The sequence below is a fragment of the Typha angustifolia genome, chromosome 8, assembly GCF_048772165.1.
Source record: "Typha angustifolia cultivar Huaian chromosome 8, ASM4877216v1, whole genome shotgun sequence".
Lineage (NCBI taxonomy): Eukaryota > Viridiplantae > Streptophyta > Magnoliopsida > Poales > Typhaceae > Typha > Typha angustifolia.
Genome location: NC_133246.1, coordinates 15489762 through 15508683, shown reverse-complemented (window position 1 = coordinate 15508683; position 18922 = coordinate 15489762). Strand labels below are relative to the sequence as shown.

The 18922-nt window shown below is 35.1% G+C and overlaps 3 protein-coding genes and 2 non-coding genes across 7 annotated transcripts; 2 read left to right on the top strand and 3 right to left on the bottom strand.

The window, feature by feature from the left end:
* Positions 1-3598: 3598 nt before the first annotated feature.
* On the top strand, positions 3599-3695 carry LOC140766361 (small nucleolar RNA Z101). Its single transcript, XR_012105400.1, has one exon. It is a non-coding gene; the product is annotated as a small nucleolar RNA Z101 (small nucleolar RNA).
* Positions 3696-3763: 68 nt separating this feature from the next.
* Positions 3764-3853, top strand: LOC140766362 (small nucleolar RNA Z102/R77). Its single transcript, XR_012105401.1, has one exon. It is a non-coding gene; the product is annotated as a small nucleolar RNA Z102/R77 (small nucleolar RNA).
* A 3228-nt stretch (positions 3854-7081) lies between these two features.
* Positions 7082-9343, bottom strand: LOC140765276 (large ribosomal subunit protein eL30-like). Its single transcript, XM_073104268.1, has 5 exons — positions 9190-9343; positions 8941-9046; positions 8009-8110; positions 7480-7548; positions 7082-7397 (listed from the first exon to the last, which is right to left on the bottom strand). Exons 1-5 carry the CDS (start codon positions 9208-9210, stop codon positions 7357-7359), a joined length of 339 nt encoding a protein of 112 aa, XP_072960369.1. The 5' UTR covers positions 9211-9343; the 3' UTR covers positions 7082-7356.
* A 434-nt stretch (positions 9344-9777) lies between these two features.
* Positions 9778-12844, bottom strand: LOC140765275 (uncharacterized). The gene is made up of 3 exons (XM_073104267.1): positions 12554-12844; positions 11404-11731; positions 9778-10180 (listed from the first exon to the last, which is right to left on the bottom strand). The coding sequence occupies exons 1-3, from the start codon at positions 12699-12701 to the stop codon at positions 9976-9978; spliced, it is 681 nt and encodes a 226-aa protein (XP_072960368.1). The 5' UTR covers positions 12702-12844; the 3' UTR covers positions 9778-9975.
* A 340-nt stretch (positions 12845-13184) lies between these two features.
* Positions 13185-18611, bottom strand: LOC140765273 (vacuolar lysine transporter YPQ1). Of its 3 annotated transcripts, none has more exons than XM_073104265.1 (14): positions 18391-18611; positions 16517-16786; positions 16399-16441; positions 15823-15849; positions 15650-15739; positions 15362-15561; positions 15056-15233; positions 14867-14980; positions 14630-14749; positions 14402-14422; positions 14052-14110; positions 13751-13841; positions 13467-13555; positions 13185-13390 (listed from the first exon to the last, which is right to left on the bottom strand). In XM_073104265.1, exons 1-13 carry the CDS (start codon positions 18408-18410, stop codon positions 13478-13480), a joined length of 1311 nt encoding a protein of 436 aa, XP_072960366.1. In that variant the 5' UTR covers positions 18411-18611; the 3' UTR covers positions 13185-13390; positions 13467-13477. The 3 variants fall into 3 exon arrangements, with proteins under 3 accessions (XP_072960366.1, XP_072960365.1, XP_072960367.1); XM_073104264.1 differs by having other exon boundaries at positions 13476-13555; XM_073104266.1 differs by lacking the exon at positions 18391-18611 and adding an exon at positions 17737-17868 and having other exon boundaries at positions 13476-13555.
* Between the last annotated feature and the right edge of the window lie 311 nt (positions 18612-18922).

Sequence of the window (18922 nt, the reverse complement as noted above, 5' to 3'; positions counted from 1 at the left end):
CGCGCTTTTGGATTCTACTCTACTAGTTATGTTGTATTAAAACTAAATTTATATTTTAATAAATTAAAATAAAAAAAAGATTAATTAATTAATTAAGTTTAAAACTTAATCTTTAACCAAACAAGGCTCTAGAGCTCTAATCTAGTTGAGCCACGCTAAAATTTTAAGCTCAAAAGTATAATCGAGTCAAACCGATGCAGCACCTGCTCGATTTGGGCTTGGCTTGATATTATAATATTATAATAGATTGGTAGTATATATATATATATATACTGAATAAATTATATTGTATAAGTTCACATTCATTATTAGAATTTTTTAAGTCAATTATTTATTTGTATCACTGTAGGTTATATATGCTAATTTTATCTTATATAATTTACATATTTTTTAATTATTTAACTTTTAATATTTATTTATTATTAATATCAATCTTTAGCCTATTAAGCTTGTTAAGCCCAAATAGGTTAAAATTCAAATGAATCCATTGACCTATCGAGCTATTGAGTTGAACTCAAGAATGTTAGGAACATCGGATATGCATCTTTTTAACATATTATATATACATCTTTTATTAGGTAACTTGCTTGCATTATATGAGCCACTACGTTAAGCACTATTGGGCTAAAATTGTGTGGGATGAATCCTGACCAAGGTTAAGCATAGGTCGGTTTGATCAGGCTCGGCTCATAGGCTCAACAAGATGACATAGTTGGGGACTCATTAATTAATTTTTTTCTACCAATTAAGTTTCTCATTTATGAGAAGATGCTCAAAGAAAATGATAGTAAAATATTATAATTCCTCTAAGCATACTTTATAGTTTATCATATCTTTCGGCCCACCGCCATACTCGAAAAGAAAAGAAAATAAAATAAAATTTGTTTAAAAAAATAAAAAAATTGAACAACATAATTATCTAAATTATATAATGATTCCCTTTCTAGATTGGACTTCAAACCTTTGACTTGATGGGGTTTTTTAGAGGCTCCTAAGTATTTCTAGAAAATTCACATAGCATTTTATGGCCTTATTTTTGGAAGGAAGGAGAGAGGTGTTCACTTCTCCTTTGAGGTCTAAGAAATAGCTTAGCAATTTCTAACAAATAATTAACAACTTAATTAGTAAGATACTAATTAAGATTAATATGTCAGCTTTGCAATTATTATTGACCACTTCCATGGCTATAACATTCTCATAAACAACTGGTGCTTAACTATTAACTTTGATTAACATAAACAGGTGGTGGCCATTAATGTTATAATCACCCAAATCTAAAGGTAGTCTAAAACTAGGGACTATCAGATACTTTATTTTCTCATATTTTATTCTTCTACTTATGTTATCTTAGCCGTTAAGCCTCTTTAATTAGTACATTACACCAAGAAAAATTAAGGAAAGAGTCACACAAATTTCACTAATCTCCATACTTTTTGAACACTTCTACCATAGGAAAACCAAAAAGGCTAATAACTTCTATAACTCACAAAGGTTATATACCCATTATTTTCTCTCTTCTGCTTGAAATTTTACCTAACTATAAGCTAAGACAAGCAGACAACACTAACCCATGGAATTAAAAAAAACAAAAACAAAGAGAGGAGAATTTCTTGATTTAAAACTGAGTGCTTCAAACTAAACAATTGGCAACCACTTCTTCAAGCTATTAATTGTTCTCCACGCATATATATACATATATATATATATATGCATACCATATATTAATCCACCTGTGATATATCTCCATTTCTATCTCTCCTTTCTTCTATTCTTCAATATTTCATTTCACTAGCTCTCATGGCTACAATTGTTCTTCTCTTATCTGAGTTTCTCAGGCAGGAGAATACCAACTTAATCACTTCTAGCTGTTCTTCCCCTTTACACCCTCCTGATGAAGTCAACTGTGCAAACTTTATTGAGAAAGAGAGTAAGAAGGAGGAGAAGAAGGCGAAGATACGATCAGAAACCGAGGAGAATGATTTGATCAATGGTTTAGAGGATGTGAAGATTTCAGTCAATTTAATTTGGCCTGAAATCATTTGAAATGATATGGCTGGGGCATTTTCTTCTCTTTTTCTCTTGCTTTTCTTCTTCTTCTTCTTTTTTTTTTTTTTTGGGTGTAAATAGTTGCCATTTGTGATGGGAATTGGAGATTTTAGTAGCTAGTTTTGATTGTTTAAATTCATTTTGATCATGCTTGATATCAAGTGGTGGACTTCATTTTTTTCAATCAAGTCTACTATTGTGAATGTTTAGGGACATAATTGATTGTATAATGTAAATAAAATTCTTGTCAAATATTTTAGCATGGCTTTTCTCATTGATATCCAATTTGAGCACTTACTAATTAATATCTCCTCTTTTTATTTATTTATTTTCCTTCTGAAAGAAAGCCATATGCCCATTTTGATTGTAAGATAATACCCAGACTTGAGAATCACTACTCATTATCTTTCTTGGATAAATAAATGGCTGTATTATAACCTCCATTTTGGTTCAATTTAGTTTGTCTTACTTTGTTTCTTGATTCCAAAGCTTCAACAATTAATGGGATGGATATTCCCAATTATCTCCAATATCTAGTCTGCATGATGGTTGAGGAATAGTTTATGGTGGATAACAACTTAGATAAGAAGCTTCCTTCTTTATGAATAATAGTTTTATACCTATTATAACTAACTATCTACTGCTACTAGTATTAATGTATTATTGTATTGCAATGATAATAATTAGTTAATCACTATAAAAAAGTTTATTCTTCCTTTATGAAGAACTAACTTATTTAATTTCCAACTAATTGCAATGGAAACTGTAGGATTTTCTACACAAATAGTTGTAGCTGTTCAACTAATTGTGCTAAGAAGAAGAATAAGAAAATGGAGAAATCCTTAAATTAGAATTAAAATAGAAAAGAATTAGTCTCATGTCTCCTGAATCCTGATTCTGTCCTATTCTTTGCTTGGATTCCAATTCATCATGGCTCTAATTAAATTACACTTTAAATTAAATTAAGATTTCTAAATTTTTATAAAATATTATGTTAAAATCTTCTGTGGCAATTTATATTAATTCCAATGCTGGCCCAATTTATATTATTATTAATTATTATTATTTTATTTATAATGTACTCTTTAGAATTTAATATACATATGATGTATATAGTAGAAAATAAGGGGTTTTAAAGAGGTATTAATGTAAAATTCAAAATATTTTTCGAAGAATATAATAAATAATAAGAGATTTTAGACCCCAAAAAAGAAGTTTATATGGAAGGTCTTTGGCTCGGCCCAATTAAATATCCATGTAGAGATCAACGGTGAATAGATGGACGATCAAACTAGAATGGACGGCCTAGATCAAAACACGATTTGGGAAACCCTACTAATAAGAGTTGGCTTGGAGCTCTCAAAAACCCTAACCCTAGAACAACACTATTTACCTCTCTTGCGGCGCTACGGCTCTCTATATATGCACGAGAAGAAGTGTCTCCTTGGCTTCAGCTACCCCACTTCTCCTTCTTCTTTCCACTCGTTAGGTTCTCAAAATCTCTCCTTTTTGTAATGTTTTTGTGTTTCCGAATTGGGTTTTTGTTCATTGATCTTGGCAGATGATGAATCTCATACAATTAATGGGTAATTTGCGTCTGAGCATCAGTGATGTTGCCTTTGTATCACCTTGGAGATCTGATGCCCTCTCTAATCCCTAATCTTATTTACTTTTTCTTGGGTTTTTAGCTTTGTTTTGTGTGATTTGATTTAAGAAAGAGTGAGATGATGATGGAACATTTAGTTTCCCTATTGGTTTGATGGTCGGTATGATGGCCCAAAATTGTATTAGCTCTATCTGATCACTCTCTTCCTCTCTCTTCTCGCAAAAAAAAAAAAAAGATCTGAATTTTGATGGCAATGTTGGAGAGATTTCGAATTTTAACAACTTTAAAGATTAGATTGTATTTTTATGACATATATTAGCTATATATCTATATAAACTAATGTCTATCTAGACAAATATACTCCTTTTAATCCTAAGATTTGTTATTTAGTTTTGATCTTCTCCGAACTATCTACAGGTGGTAGTAATGTAGTTCCTTAATGTGAGATGGATCTAAGATGAATTTTACAAATCTTAATAACTATTAATTGGTTTATTGGATTAAACTATCTGTTCAAAGTAGCTTAAAATGAAGCTAAATAGTATTTTCTCCAAAGGGAGAAAAGAAATCATGTCAAATATTCATTACTTTAAGTAAAATAATTTTGCTATAATTAATTACAAGATGAGATGAAGAGGAAAATGAGACTAAAAGAGAGGATTAATTGCAACTAAAATCCACTTGTTATTTGCATTGGCAAGTATGGATCAATATCTATGTGTAGTCAATGCTGATAATTTAATTTCTCAAAGAGAAAGGGAGTACATAGGTTTGTCAAAGATTCCAAAAGAGTGATCTTTATATCCAGATTATTCTTGGATAATCCATTTGTATATATATATATATATATATATATGCATTGAAATATTGTTGGTAGTGATAGTGGATCATCATATCCAGAAGCCAATACTTTTGCAGAATAAAGAAATACTGCAAATCATTATATGAGAAAAGTATCATATCACAATTATTTTTGAAAGATAAGAATTGGCTTTTATTCTTTTAGGATGTGGATTCTAGTAATATTTGCCAAGAAATTCATGTCTTTTATTGTGTCCATACTTGAGAATCTCTTTGTCATTGCCATTATCTGCTGCAATACAGTAAATGACTACTCCATAGCTTCAAGGAGCTCCAGATTCACAAAATATAATTGGAATTTAATTTGGAAACCATATGGAAAAAGGACTCCAGGACAATGTACTTTTGATGCTCTTCCTGCTTAAATTTCTGATAGGTGCCCACTGGAAAGCAAGAAAGTGCAACTAAAAGCTAAACTAGGCCAACCAAACTAAATCTAGAGTTTCATGTGATTCCAATATTATCTTTGTAGCCATTAGTATAATAATCTTTGATATCAGTAGCATAATCACATGATCCTATAAAACTAATCTAAGGCTACTGTGAGTGTCAGAGATTATGAATAGTCAAATAAAGATCACATGATCATTCAAGCCTAAATCAAGAAGAATGAAGACAACTGAAGTATTTCATCCCTCATTTAAGTCTAGTCTTTATATATGATGTTGGTAGATATTAATATGCATTTAATTTAATATATATATATATATATATTTGACAAGTATGTGATCTTAATTAGATATTATGTCATGTGCCTCAAAATGGAATCACATGCATAGAGGTAGGGGGAATTTAGTACTTTTTACTGGTGCACTCCTGATCCTTGAGTCATCTAGCAGTAGCTCAATGCACATGACCATTTTTGATGATGCATGACATAAGAGAGAAGGTTAGACTATTAATCAATCTTGGGTGTTTGTGGTCACCTTTACAACTGTTGTCTAGTTTATCTCCTTGAGAACCTCTGATCTATATTGACACAATGAATGGTAGTTTCTTTTCTACCTACCTATATATTGGCTTATCTATTCAATTTAACCATCTTATTTCTTCTTTCCACCCCCAAACAACTATGAAGACCTTCAGAGCTCTGGCTATCTTCTCTGCTTTGCTGTTTCTTCACCTCCTTCTTTGTTCTCCATCTCAATTAACATTTGAAAGGAATCCTCTTGGTGGAAGTATTCAAGCCAGGCGATCACTGGCTTCAAATTCTGCTACATTTCGGAGTATCCATGCAGCAGCTAGGAAGCCAGAGAAGGGGGTCCATGCAAGCTTAAGGAAGCTGCCTCCAAGTAGATCAAATCCAACTCAAAATTAATACAAATTTACAGGGGAGAACTAGCTCTGTTTTTTTTTCCTTCCTTTCCTTTCTGGGAGTAGGTCTCTAGTCTTCTCAATTGTAGATCTAATATCTTCAAGTGTTTATTGTGGTAGATGGTAGCTTCAGATGAAAGAGTTGGAAATTGTAGTGTCGGTGCTCGAGAAATGATTTCTTTAGTCAAATGTACATTAAATTGTTTCATTTTCATGAGTTCAATCTATCAAGTAGTCTTGAGCATGCCAAAATTTACCGCTTTTATTGTTTCAGTTTATCTTTGTACATATAATGCACAGCAGAACACCTCAGCTAATTATTAGACAGCTTCATTCAGACATACAGCAGCAAATTGTTCAGCTCTTTAGAGAGAGAGAGAGAAGCCATTTATTGGTCACAAAGAGGAACCCCCTTACTCCGATCATCATAGCATCCTAATTATTCATTCAAGAATAGTAACATACAATTGCTTCAACGATAGAAAATTATCAAACATGTTCCCAAGATATTTGGATATAAAGGGCCAGAAAAATATCAAGCCTGTCAGTATAGAGGGCATGATCCCTCATTGTATTGGAGACTTCCTCTGCTCTCGAAATATTGCCAGTGACAAACACAATTCGCCAAAAGAGTCGGTATGGCTGTGGGTTGAGCAGAGTTAAAGAAAGGAGGAAGGAGAGGGAGAAAAGAGAGGAGGGAAGAGCTAGCTGGGATGGTCTCCGGTCCGAGGGAGGTGGCAGCTTGAGGGAGGTGGCGCAAGCTGAGATAGCGGCAGCGAAGGTAGGGGCAGTTTGGGGTTTAATCAATGGAAGGGGAGTGAGAGATGAAGGAGCCGGTGCAGTGGGCGGCCTCCGGTGTGGGTAGGGTGATGGTTGGTTCAGTGTGAGGGGGAGTCCAAGCTAAAGGGAGAGAATTGAGTATGGCTGAGAAGAAGATGGTGAGTTAGGAGTATTTTAGTCATTTTTGTGCATATAGTTAAGTTGAACAAAGTTTTAATGATTTTACTTTAAACATAACTATTAAGACTGATTTAAGACTTTATATTACTTAAAAAGATAAAGATAATTTCAGGCATAAATTTAGAGAAGAAAAATGTTTCTGACACTTTGTTTTATTTTAAGATGCTTTAAACACAAACCTGTCCATGCAAGACGTACAATTTCAGAGTCAACGAAAACAATATCCGTGTTCTGATCAAAATTTGCTAAGTAGTAGTGAAGACAACCGTTCAACTTAGATTATGATGCGATCCAGAAAGAAACATGAAATCTACGTAACTTATCATCGAGAACTGTAGCACATATTCTGAAGCAGGTAAAATAATTCCATGCCAGACGAAGTATCTAATGTCAAATAAAATCTCCAACCCAAGATTTAAACTGACATTCTCTCTGATACACCTCTCATACTGCAACTAAGCCAAAATTCGCATTGCTAACAGCAAAGAAATAACAGACAAACTAATATGCTGACACCAACCGTAGTCGGATAATAATGACGGAGATATTCAATAACCAGGAACCAATCCTTACTGCTCGCTAGGCATGCTCTTGATTATATCTGAATCACCTGTAACAAAGAAAAAATTGCTTGAGCAATTGAATCCACATGAAACATTACATAAGATAGGGGTGGAGGTATCAAACATTACCAGGGTCAATGATACTAAGGCAGCAGACTCTGTAATATTTGCCACAGGCTGTCCCAAGGTCAACATTATCTGCCAAGATAGAGTATGAGAGTTGCTCCATAACATTAGCAAAATAAACTAGACTGTGTTTGCCACCGATTTCATGTCCTTAAAAGTGGAAATACTGAAAATATCAATGCCTCTGCTCCTAATAGCATCTAAAAAACCCATATCTACAAGATATTCTTCATTGCAAGCAAATGTGAGAGAATGAATCAGTCACAAAAGGAAACTTCAAAATCGGATTGTAGTCTTGGAAGTTGAAATCCAGCAGCAACTCAAAAAGACAAAAAGAACATTAACAAATGAAATAGGAACTCAAAAAGCGGGAACACGTCAACAGAACCACAAACACACAAACCAAGGAAAAAAGTACTTAACATCTAATATCTCAAATTACCAATCAAAATGAGCAAAAGAATGCATCATACTAACAAAAAATAAAATTACAATGGTGGGGAAAACAGTGGAAGAGGATAAGGGAACTTACTCCCATTGAAATGATGAACTCCAACTTTTGCCAACATGGCATAATATTCAATTTCTGATTTCCGAAGAGGAGGACAGTTGTTTGCAATAATGATCAACTTACCTAGAGAAACAAATGTTACAAAACGATGAGATGCCAGTCATTATATGGGAATAAAACTAATAGGCCAAGTAAAAGCAAAATATAATACCAAGAGAAAGTCTCGTATTAGAGGAAGATACTGTGATTTAATGGTAGAACTTTCTCAGAAGAAAAACATTCTTTGCAGATAGAAGTCATCAATGTGAAGAATAATAAGCATATTATTTCAAGAGGGTGCCCCTAAGTGTAAAAATGCTAGGTATAAATATAAAAATAAAATAGAATTACCATAACCATCATGACACAATTAATTTGCATAATAAAGTTTAACTAGAGCAAATATTGCAAGGCCGTTCCACATATACATTAATTATTTGTTACAAATTAGACTCAACCATACCAAGAAGCACGGAAGCTTTCATATCCTAGGAATGTTGTATGAGGTACCACATTAGATAATTCCCACTAAGTATTCAATTCTCCCTTTAAGCAAATGATTTTGAGAATAATTATGTGAAGACTTCCTGCTATGCAAATTTAAAGAAGACAACTACCCTGCATTTACTTTCAGGTTTTGAAGGTCCAATCGACAATACATATCATTTAATTAGACATGATACATGAATTTGATGAAGGGCCATATTATGATGTAATTTTCCTTGTATGCCTTACTTCTATCCTAAAAAGTAACGCTCTCACTACTTAAAAAAAGAGAGGATTGAATCAAATTAAACAATTAAAAGTTCTCGTAATATGAATAGAGGGAATAGAAAATTAGAGAACTATCTGCGAATCACAAGCGAATGCAAGGTGATCAATGATCAAAGAAGCGTAGAGCTCTTCTCTTATACCTTTCGAGCCTCTAAGAGATCTGAGGACGGTTTTGTACCCCAGAGTATACTTGCCGCTCTTCATCACGAGAGCGAGCCTGTTGTTAATATTCTCCTGGGACTTCTTCTGCATTGAAACAAAACGGGAAAGATCAAAATACCAATACAACAGCCAAAATTTGTCCCCAAGTAAATGTCAGGAATAAAATCTAGGGTTTTACTATCTGACGTAGAACTAAATGTCTGAACGAAAGAGATCCAGAAGGCTACCGTCTTCTTGGCCACCACCATGGTTGCTCCTTTGTGGAGAACGGGGCTTGCGCGAGAGGAAGAAGAAAAACCCTAGGATCCTCGGTGGTGGCGGCAAAGGAGAAGCTAGGGTTTCTTGCTATAGATTATATAGAAGTCGTGATTGTGCTCCAATTACGAAATTGCCCCCGTGTAAATGATCATGGCAAAATGGATCCGCCGACCCGCCAGAGGATACGACCCAACCAACCAATTCATCGCGTTCGGATGCCAGACATCAATATCCAATAAGCTAATAAATCGGATTCGAGTGTAGGTGGCGGATCAGGTACGGTTCTCGTATCCGAAGCTTGATATCCACTAAATCTTAATCCAGTTCAGGTTTTATTCAAGTATATCTTAGTTTTGGATTACGCTCGACTTCTGTGAGCTTTGATTCAAGTACGCCAAGTTACTGTAATAGCAGTAAGACAGTCAACATGAGATAAGCTTTTTGCACTAACAACTCTTGCCTTCAAGGAAGGGCACATTGAATGTTACACAGCATTTGCAGACAATGACTAATAATATACCAATAGACTTATCCATGCAGTTATGAATGTATCTATCTATACCAAGCTGGTTTCTCCTTTGATGCGTTAAAGAGGAGAACAGGAACTCTTGAAACACCAAGCATTTTTTAAGATATGATAAATCTTTATACAACCATGTACTGTCCTTTGCATTCTTAGCATCACCATCAAGAAGTTACTACTTACTAGGGGTAAAAAAGAGTGCCCAAAAAAGACAGAAAATGTTACAGGATCCTCATAAACCAATCAGTTTTCTGTGCAAGTGCTCTCTGACGGAATGCCCATCACTATCGTGATCATGGAAAATATACGTCAGTATTCCAACCAGGCAGAGCACAGATCCCACAAGAAGCTTGTCATATCGTTCTATCCAGTGAAATTTAATTTGGCTGGCGCCATAATATGAGAGAGCCACCAACGAGGTCATCACTGTGATAGTACTGCAGATCAAAAGATAAACAGTTTAGGTATATATATGAGAGAAAGCAATGAACTCTAAAAGAATGAGTACCTCTATTTCAAGTTGTCTTGTGAGAAGGGAAATTATCTCATAAATGTCTTGAGCACTTATGTATTTATGTGAACCAAACATTTTTAATACACTTCTATGCCGTTTAAGTAAAATACTGCAATGGCTATCAGAGTTATAGCTTTGACTTGTAGGTTCAAACTGGCTATAATTCTATTTAGTGGATGCAATGATCCGTAGAAGGAAAAGCACTACTTTGCAAAATGTTTAGGTACTTCCACCATGGCTGAGCAAGCACCAATAAGATAGTTCCAACAGATGAGGCCACATCCAATACTTTCAAGGAAAATATGAAGCTGCATTTCAATGGTTGACCACTGTCTGAGTCATATTGCCATGTTACTGGGATTCATAGAGAAATGAGAGTAGTATGGGAGGCCTGCTTATTATCAATATACTGTACTAGTTGTAAGTTTTGGACAGGGTGCTATAATCCTCATGGTTACTTCTCAATCCTCCTGCCACCTCTTGTCTTCAATCCACATAATCAAGGAGAAAGTACAAAATTGAATGAACAATATATTATTCAATATAGTGGAGAATTGTTATTGAATTTCAAGTTTTGTCTGTCTCCATTAAATCTGCAACAAAAAAATGTTATTGAAGACTCAGATTTAGCCAGCATATGATTGAGAAAATTGAAGGACCTGAGGAAACAGCTTTCTATTACTGTATATCTGTCTATTACTTATTTCAATGAAGATGAGAGGACAGCTGACATTCTTTTCTTCTTTTAAATCTTTTCCTCCCTCTTTGCCAGCTTATACAGTGGCTAAGAAGTCCATTGAAATTCAGGATGGCATAAATGAACAAAGTTCAGATAAATCCATGGTTTGCTTTACTCAACTTCCATCAGAAACTCCCCTGCTAATTATCAGTAGACAGCAAACCTTTTGCACTATGCAGCCCTTAAATTTAAGGGCTTGAATCCCCTACAATATCTGTGACTTCACCCTTTCCCATATTTTCAAAAGAACTTATTTAGAATCCACTGCAGTTGCATAGCAGTAAGACGCACACCAATCAATCTAACACAACTCGACAACAGTAGTTTACTATCTGTAAATTCCAAAAATCATTGCAATTTTTTCTAATGTTCCTAGAAAAAGTAAATAAAAGAAACAAAAGACACACCTGAATAGTAGCACAATTATTGCAAAAATCATCATCGAGGATGAGTTGCCAACTGCAAGGAACACAGGAAGGGTTGTCGCACATGGAGACAATGCAGGTACAAGTACAAGTCCAGCTACAGCCATCTTCTCCATTGGATGATTATGAGCATGACCATGTCCTCCCTTTCCAAATGCAAACAACAAGACATAACTTCCTCCGAGAACCATGAGCAACAGGGAGGCAAGTTTGTGCACTGTTTCCTCACCGGCGATAGTATTGGCCATAGTTATTGCAGTTATGCCGAGAAGGGAGGTTGAGATCACATGCAAGACACCTCCAAATGCAGCTGAAGGTTGATAAGATTAATTCAATGCACTTAAGAATACAAAAGGTAATCACAAGAGAAATGTAAATAAAGAGAAAAATACAAAGGGAATAAGAACGCAATTCTGTGAGAACAACTAATTTAACATAACTTGTGCATGAAAAAGAAGAAGAAATGTAGTTTGCATTTACAACATGATATTACATAACTCCTATACAAATATGCTGAAGCTCCAATCTCTGATGATGACATCGGCTCTAATCAGTTGGCGAGTGAGAGATACACAGAAGGTCCATATATGCCTTATTTTATGATTGTGGTTAATGGGTTACAGTTATCATCCATTCTTAGTCTGTTATATCAAGAACATATGATACATCAATAAATAATGAAAGAGAACACATTGTTCATGTTCTGTTAGAAGAATTACCGATCCACACTAGCTCGGTGCCTCTAATCCATCTATTCAAATCAGAGAATGCGACAAGCTAAATTCATTTCATCATACACCACGAATCAAGATTTCACCTAGTATCGATAGAAATCAGTACCCTCGAAGCTTCTCCTCAATCAAGACACTGCTTCTTGAAATGGAACTCTAGCCATAAGACGCCCATAGTTACACACTAAAACCCTAGAAAGATCTCAAGTTCCAAAATACCTCATCTCTACCTTACTGTTCTCTAATCCCACAAAATTCGAGAACCATTACCAAGATCCCCTTTCTCCATTCTCATACCACAGGACCAAGTACGAAACCAGATCTAAGAAAGAAAACTAGAAACATCTCATCGACGCTGAGATCAAAGCATAAAGATTCAAACCCGAGAAAGAAGAACTCACTAACGAGGAGGGTGCGGGAGAGGGTCCACTTCTGGGCGCGGCCGACAATGGAGAAGGGAAGCCAATGAGTCGGGATGAACGAGTGGAGGAGGGAGACGGTGGCGATGCCGCCGATCGTCGACGCGTCCTTTGCCGTTAAACCCTCCATTTCTTCCTTAATTTCGCTCCCCGATCCCCCACCGAGATCTAAAATCCCGTGCGATGTTTGCACGAACAGCTCAAGATCTCGCAGCGAAACGGAGAGAGACGAGAGCGAGTTATATAATCCGTACAACAATTCGACTTCCTAAATGAGCACCTAACAAATATACCCCTAAATTAGCACATTATATCGTAATATAATGTAGTAAATAAAAAAGGAGTTTGATTACGAAAGTTGGAGTTAAAGTTTTTGGGGGAAAATTAAAAAAGAGGATTTAACGCATTTCAAGCTTTTGCCTCGGAAATATGAATTACTTCATTATAAAAATACATGAAATAATTAATCATTTATTTGTTAAATTAATGATAAGTTGGACTTTTGAGTTATAATCTTTTGTCATAAATTCTTAGGACCCAAAGATTTATCTTGGATCTTCACATCTCCTCACTTTTCTTAAAAGAGAAATAGATAATACGATTTATCTGGGGCTTTGTTCAAGGAGAACTAAAATGTCATACATGAAATACGTTAGTCACAAGAAGGATCTTTCACCATAAAGATAGCAACAATGATGAATAATAGGATAACATATAGCATAACAAAAGAGAAGTATCTCCAACTATCTCCGCACAAGTTAGTACTCTTGATATACAATTGCATCAAGCCCGAGCTGCATGGCATAATACCAAGAGATCCTGCGATGCCAAGAAAACTATGAGAATTGTAGTCAAGAAAACATCAGCAAATATAGAGCAAGATAAAAGGTACAACAGTGTCCACCGTTACACGTCCAGAGTAGTGCTTCTGCTATCAGAATCCTTCCTTGCTCGAAGATTATAATAAACAAACTGGGAGAGAATCTGAGCAAAATAGTTAAAGGATATCCGACCCACGATTAATTATAACATAGTGTCCTGTAAGAGGATAAAAATTGCACAGATCTTTTGTTATAATGAATTGATGACAGGCGAAAGGACTGAAGGAAAGTAAAAAAATATATGATGATGCATAAATTAAGTGATCCTAGGAGAAGAAAGGGAGTAAGTCAAGGATACAAAAGAATCCAGAAGGACACATCCTCCTGCATCCACTAGCCACGGGAGGTTTGGTTCAATTTTAGACCAATCCATGCTGTTTACAAGGATACTGCACACAAGAAGGTAACCAGTTGCATCAATTAATGTCAACTAAGACAGAGAGACTCATTACCAGAAAATTGATGAGAATATGATGATATGGATAGAATTGCCTAAACAAAAAGATAAGCTACAAACAATTGTCAGAATAATAAATAACAATACGCATGCGCTGTAGAGATATAACGAGAAAAGTAGCTTAACGACAAGTTAGAAGTACCTTCCGACGTAGGTTGCATTTCCAAGTAAAGCAAATGTAAACATTAACGGACTGAGTCCCTGAAAAAAAAAATTATAGATCGATATCAACCATGCAATAATGAAGAATCAAGTCCCATGAATTGATTGTGTAAAAATGAAGACCACTCAAGAGTATAATAAGAAAGATAAATTAAATGGATAATTGAAAATTCTTCTCAATATAATCCACATATGGCTCTTCATTCAATTTCTTAGGAGAGCTAAATGTAAATATATATATATGGATCGCTATTTGACAAAGATATCACCAATATAATAGACTTTTCACTTGCAGGTAAATAGCTTAAGAGAGTAGACAGGACAACTTGCCTCCACATTGCCTCTTTTAATCTGCAAAAATTTGAAGAAATATTTGGTTAGGTTGGGTCTTAATTGATATAACGAATGTAGCAGAATTACTACATTTCCTTTGTCAGTTAAGAAACTGAAATCTTATGGGGTTTTTATAGTAACAATCTTCTGATTTCATGAAAAAAAAATATCATGTATCCAGAGAAAGACTTATTAAATTCAGATAAATCATATATTCTATCTCACATTTAGGCAAATCTGAGGAAGTCTGCCCCCCATGTAAATTACTGCCATTGCCCAACCAAGTAAACTTCCAATTTCAGTGCTTCCGCTGCCATGTTGAACAGATGAGTTTGTTGGCCTGTCCTGTGATGAGAGTATATAGCAAAATGTCTTTATAATGCTACTATACAGAACAAATTAACCAGAATTTTGCATAAGACAAAAATGCACCAAGGAACAATAGCATCAGATTTCCATTACCTGCAAAAGCTTTCGACCAACTTGTATGACCATTCCACGAGAAGATTTATTTAATGTGCCTACAATAGAAAGATGTAGGACATAGATGCCAAGGAAAACTGCTGCCAAAGGGACCTAGTGAAAAATGTATCCAGTGTCATTGCATCTCGTACTATAGGGACAAAAGAAGTTTGTCAGCTGTTGACTTACCACAGAAAGTATATTTCTCGTTCTGCTCATAGGTGGTGCAGATTGTAACCTATCGATCAAAGGTTCTCTAGAAGAATTTTGGTCAGTAGTCAGGGGAGGTGTTCTGTGAGCATAATGCGAGTGAGTTAACCATAGACCTGTTGCAGGTATGGGACTTCTTGATAAAGATCGTGCTGACCTGTGAATTCAATTAAGACCAAGTCATTCTCTAAATCTAGGAACTAGTAAGAAATAACCCATACCATCAAAAAGATATAACCATATATAACCTAACTATGGAACAAATAGAATGTCTTGGAAATTTACATGTAATAGAATTCTTGGTCGTTAGGACCGTAACGTTGAACTGCAGGTTTGTTAACAGGAATTGGTGAGCTAGATATATGATATTCATTGTTTTCATGACTTGCTCCATTTTCATCACGACTGGTTTTAGATTCTTTATCACTGGTGTACCCCAATAGCTTTTCTTTCACTGAAGCATCATCTTGATGCTCTTCCTTGCTCTGTAATCATGCCAACATTTCGTGACAAAACAATTCCAAAGTCATTGAGGAAGGCCTACAGCAAGCTCATTGAAGAAAAACAATTTACCCCACTAGGTACTCCAATATTCTTTCCATGATAGATGTAACTGTAGTATACAGTCTGTCCCGTCAAGATCACTGTCGTAGCTGTGTATAACTGCACTTTGATGCAATCTACCTCTTCAAACAATGAATAAGTGATGAGATTACAGTGAATAAAAATTGGTTTCAGCAACTTACAAATGCCATATAGAATTGTGTTGGCAGCTGCAAAAGAAATTAAAAGAAAGTTAGCAAGAAGAACCTTCAAAACTAATTTATTTGCATTATGATTTCCACTGTCCGTACAACAATGTGCAGATGATCTACCACAGATTTCTGAGTTCTTTATATACTATACACTGATGCAAAATATAAGAGAATTCACTTGATAAAAAGATTGAATGCAAAAATGATTTAGTTCTCCATGATCTTTAGAAGTTGATGACCTATCACATAAATGGAATACTTAAATTAGACATTTAACATCACACTGCAGCATGGCAATGCATAAAAATTGTTGAATATGCATATTTACGTGAATGCTTGCCACACTGTAAGGTAAATCAATGAGAAACATTTACATACACTTAAAATAGGAAAGCAAGAGGAATAAGTGTGAGTTGTGAATCACCATGGGGATATACAAAAGGGAACATGAAATGAAAAACTCAAGCAAATGAAGAGTGTTGAACTTATAGGAGCTTCAAATTTGAAAAGGAAATCAAGTATGATTATCGCTACAAAAGTTAAATCAGTGATCACAATAGAACTTACAGTAGCAGGTTCCAGCATGCAGCCAATAAGATTAAACAAATCCCTGCAAATGGATGAAAAGTGAAGAAGAAAAATGCAAAGAGGGATAAAACTGAAAGAATATAAAGGAAACACTTACCCTATGATCCATGTCAGTAGAAAAGCAAGTGAAAGACCTTCTGTGGACTTCTGCTTAAAATTCGTGATAATCTGAGGGACCTCTGCAGTACCCCAACTAACAACACTAATCAATCCAAGGGATAAAGATACACTGTCTCTCGTATCACAGAGACAATACTTCAAGTAAATTCGAGCCCATTCTGAGCAATGCTGCTTCATGGAGCAAGTAGGTGCAGGAGTTCCACCAAGAAAACCCATAGTGCACAACAGTGTATTATGTACTTCCAACCTTAAAAAAGAAATCAAACAAGATTATATATTTATAGATAAAAATGATGTTACTACTGTTAATACAAACATTAAATGGGTTTCATTCTCTTGATAAGTTTGCACAAGATTACAATGATTGTTAGGAATGAAATCCACCATAATTAAAATATGCATCGATTAAAGAATGTCAAATCCTCTATTGTTGGAATGTTTATCAACTATACTTGGGATGTTCTATCAATTGGCAATCAATTTTTATTTCACCATGCATAGCTTAGATAACAGCTGTATTATAGGCATTCTTTCTATATAGAAAATATGTCTAAATGTACATCTAAAAGACCAATGTCAATGAATAAAAGTAAGTCCCTTGACATTTTAATTTCAATTCTTCTATACTTTCCAATAATTGATAATTAGTATCTAACAATCTGCGAATCGACTGCACACATGAAAGTGATGACACTTTTTTTACTTCAGTGTCATTTCAGGATTCCAAGTATGACAAGAATTTCACTACAACACCCAACTTATCAGAAACAAAAAAAATCAGATGAGCATCAAGGACGATAAAGTGGGCAACAGCCAAATAAAATATAGGACATATTCTTTTAGTTAACATAAAATAGTTCAGAACTGTGAAAAATATGAGTTGATACAATATCATGCAAACATAGAACACAAGAAGAGTGAGACTATTACGTACTCTAATGATGATAAATCATAAAAATAAAACATCCGAGTTTATCTTTTTCTTTAATTTGTTCCAAACGAGTTTATTTGCATCTCTAAAATTTTAACATAACAATACATCACTATATCGGCAGAACATTAATGTGATCAAACTCACGGAAGGTGAAGAAACACCAAACCGCTGACTCTTTCAAAGGTCATGGGAATTTCTTTCTTCAAAAAAAAAAATTAAGAAACAAAAGGTGATCATCAAAATCTACAAAGAAAACAACCAACCTTAAGAGCCTCCAACGTAGCAAAATCTCAGGGTAGCTCTTCTAGGGTTCTTAAAAGGACGAGAGATTTTTAAACGCGAGATAAATTCCACGAATGAATTCGGCGGAGAAGGTCGGATCGCGTCTGGGTTTCCTTTTTATTCGCGGCATTTAGTTGGGTTTATTTCGCAGCCACGTGACGTGGAAGGGCCGAGCCACGTCCTTGCGCCGCATAAAAGAAATTTTTTTGTTTTAATATCCGAAGCATTTGCAATCTAATCCGAAATTTTCAAGGAGATTTACGAACAATCTAATCCACGGATCTTTCTGAATTTTGAATATGTTATTGCTTTTAGAGAGAGCTTTCCAACAAATTCAAGATTATGAAATTCGAACGATTAGATCTCAAGATATCGACCTAATAGTGACCGAAGATCAATTAGATCCTAGTTTAATAGTCCTTCAATGATTAGATGGATATTAGGTTTAGTTCTTGGTGTGAAGAAGGGGAAGTTATTGTAAAAGAAGGTGATTAAAAGCTAGAAGAGGGCGACCAAAAACTTGGACGGTAGAAGAAGGGAGATGGGAGAGGGCGCCAATGGTTAGAGTCAAGTAGAGAAGGAGATAAGACTAAAACCAATTCTAATAATCATTATAAGAGCTCAATTAGAGTTACCATTGCGTGGATGTTGTCATGAACGAGCTGGGAACACTGTTCTCGTTTGGCTTCTTCCTGCTGAACTCTTGCGTTACTTTTGTTGATAACTGAGTCTTTTGCTACTTTGGGTACGGTGGTGACAGGAGGATAAGGAAAAATATGAGAAAGATTTGGTGCGAATGTCAAAATCATAATCTACGTTGCTTCTCGTTAGAGTTTGGGAGCTCTGCTGGAGTGATTCAAAGAGTTTGATGTTGCTTAAGCGACTCTCTCTTGCTACATCCTAATTAGTGATTAAAAAAGATGGAAGTATGGTCTAAGATTGAGATCGGACAGAGGGAATTTATCTATATTCCAGGTAGTATATTCCATTTCAGCCCATTTCTGGACAAAAATTGGCCTACAATTAAGCAGTAGTCCACATTGGCCAATAATGATCGATAGAAAAAGTCTCTTGTTTTGTTGCACTTGACGAATGAGTGAGTGAGACAATCATATAGTAGGACGAGAGAACGCATAAGATCTGACTCGTCGTACTGGGCACAAAGCA

What these genes read in the sequence shown, in the direction of transcription:
- LOC140765276 (XM_073104268.1), bottom strand. Translation starts at nt 9,210, where the DNA reads ATGGTGGTGGCCAAGAAGACG. An exon ending in ATCTCTTAGAGGCTCGAAAG is followed by an intron (nt 8,111 to 8,940) that starts GTATAAGAGAAG and finishes TTGTTTCTCTAG; the next exon opens with GTAAGTTGATCATTATTGCA. An exon ending in CCTTAGTATCATTGACCCTG is followed by an intron (nt 7,398 to 7,479) that starts GTAATGTTTGAT and finishes TCTTTGTTACAG; the next exon opens with GTGATTCAGATATAATCAAG.
- LOC140765273 (XM_073104265.1), bottom strand. Translation starts at nt 18,410, where the DNA reads ATGACAACATCCACGCAATG. An exon ending in CTACTGACATGGATCATAGG is followed by an intron (nt 16,442 to 16,516) that starts GTAAGTGTTTCC and finishes ATCCATTTGCAG; the next exon opens with GGATTTGTTTAATCTTATTG. An exon ending in AATGCAACCTACGTCGGAAG is followed by an intron (nt 13,842 to 14,051) that starts GTACTTCTAACT and finishes TCTTGTGTGCAG; the next exon opens with TATCCTTGTAAACAGCATGG.
- LOC140765275 (XM_073104267.1), bottom strand. Translation starts at nt 12,701, where the DNA reads ATGGAGGGTTTAACGGCAAAGGACGCGTCGACGATCGGCGGCATCGCC. An exon ending in CTCCCGCACCCTCCTCGTTA is followed by an intron (nt 11,732 to 12,553) that starts GTGAGTTCTTCT and finishes ATCAACCTTCAG; the next exon opens with CTGCATTTGGAGGTGTCTTG. An exon ending in ATAATTGTGCTACTATTCAG is followed by an intron (nt 10,181 to 11,403) that starts GTGTGTCTTTTG and finishes TTTGATCTGCAG; the next exon opens with TACTATCACAGTGATGACCT.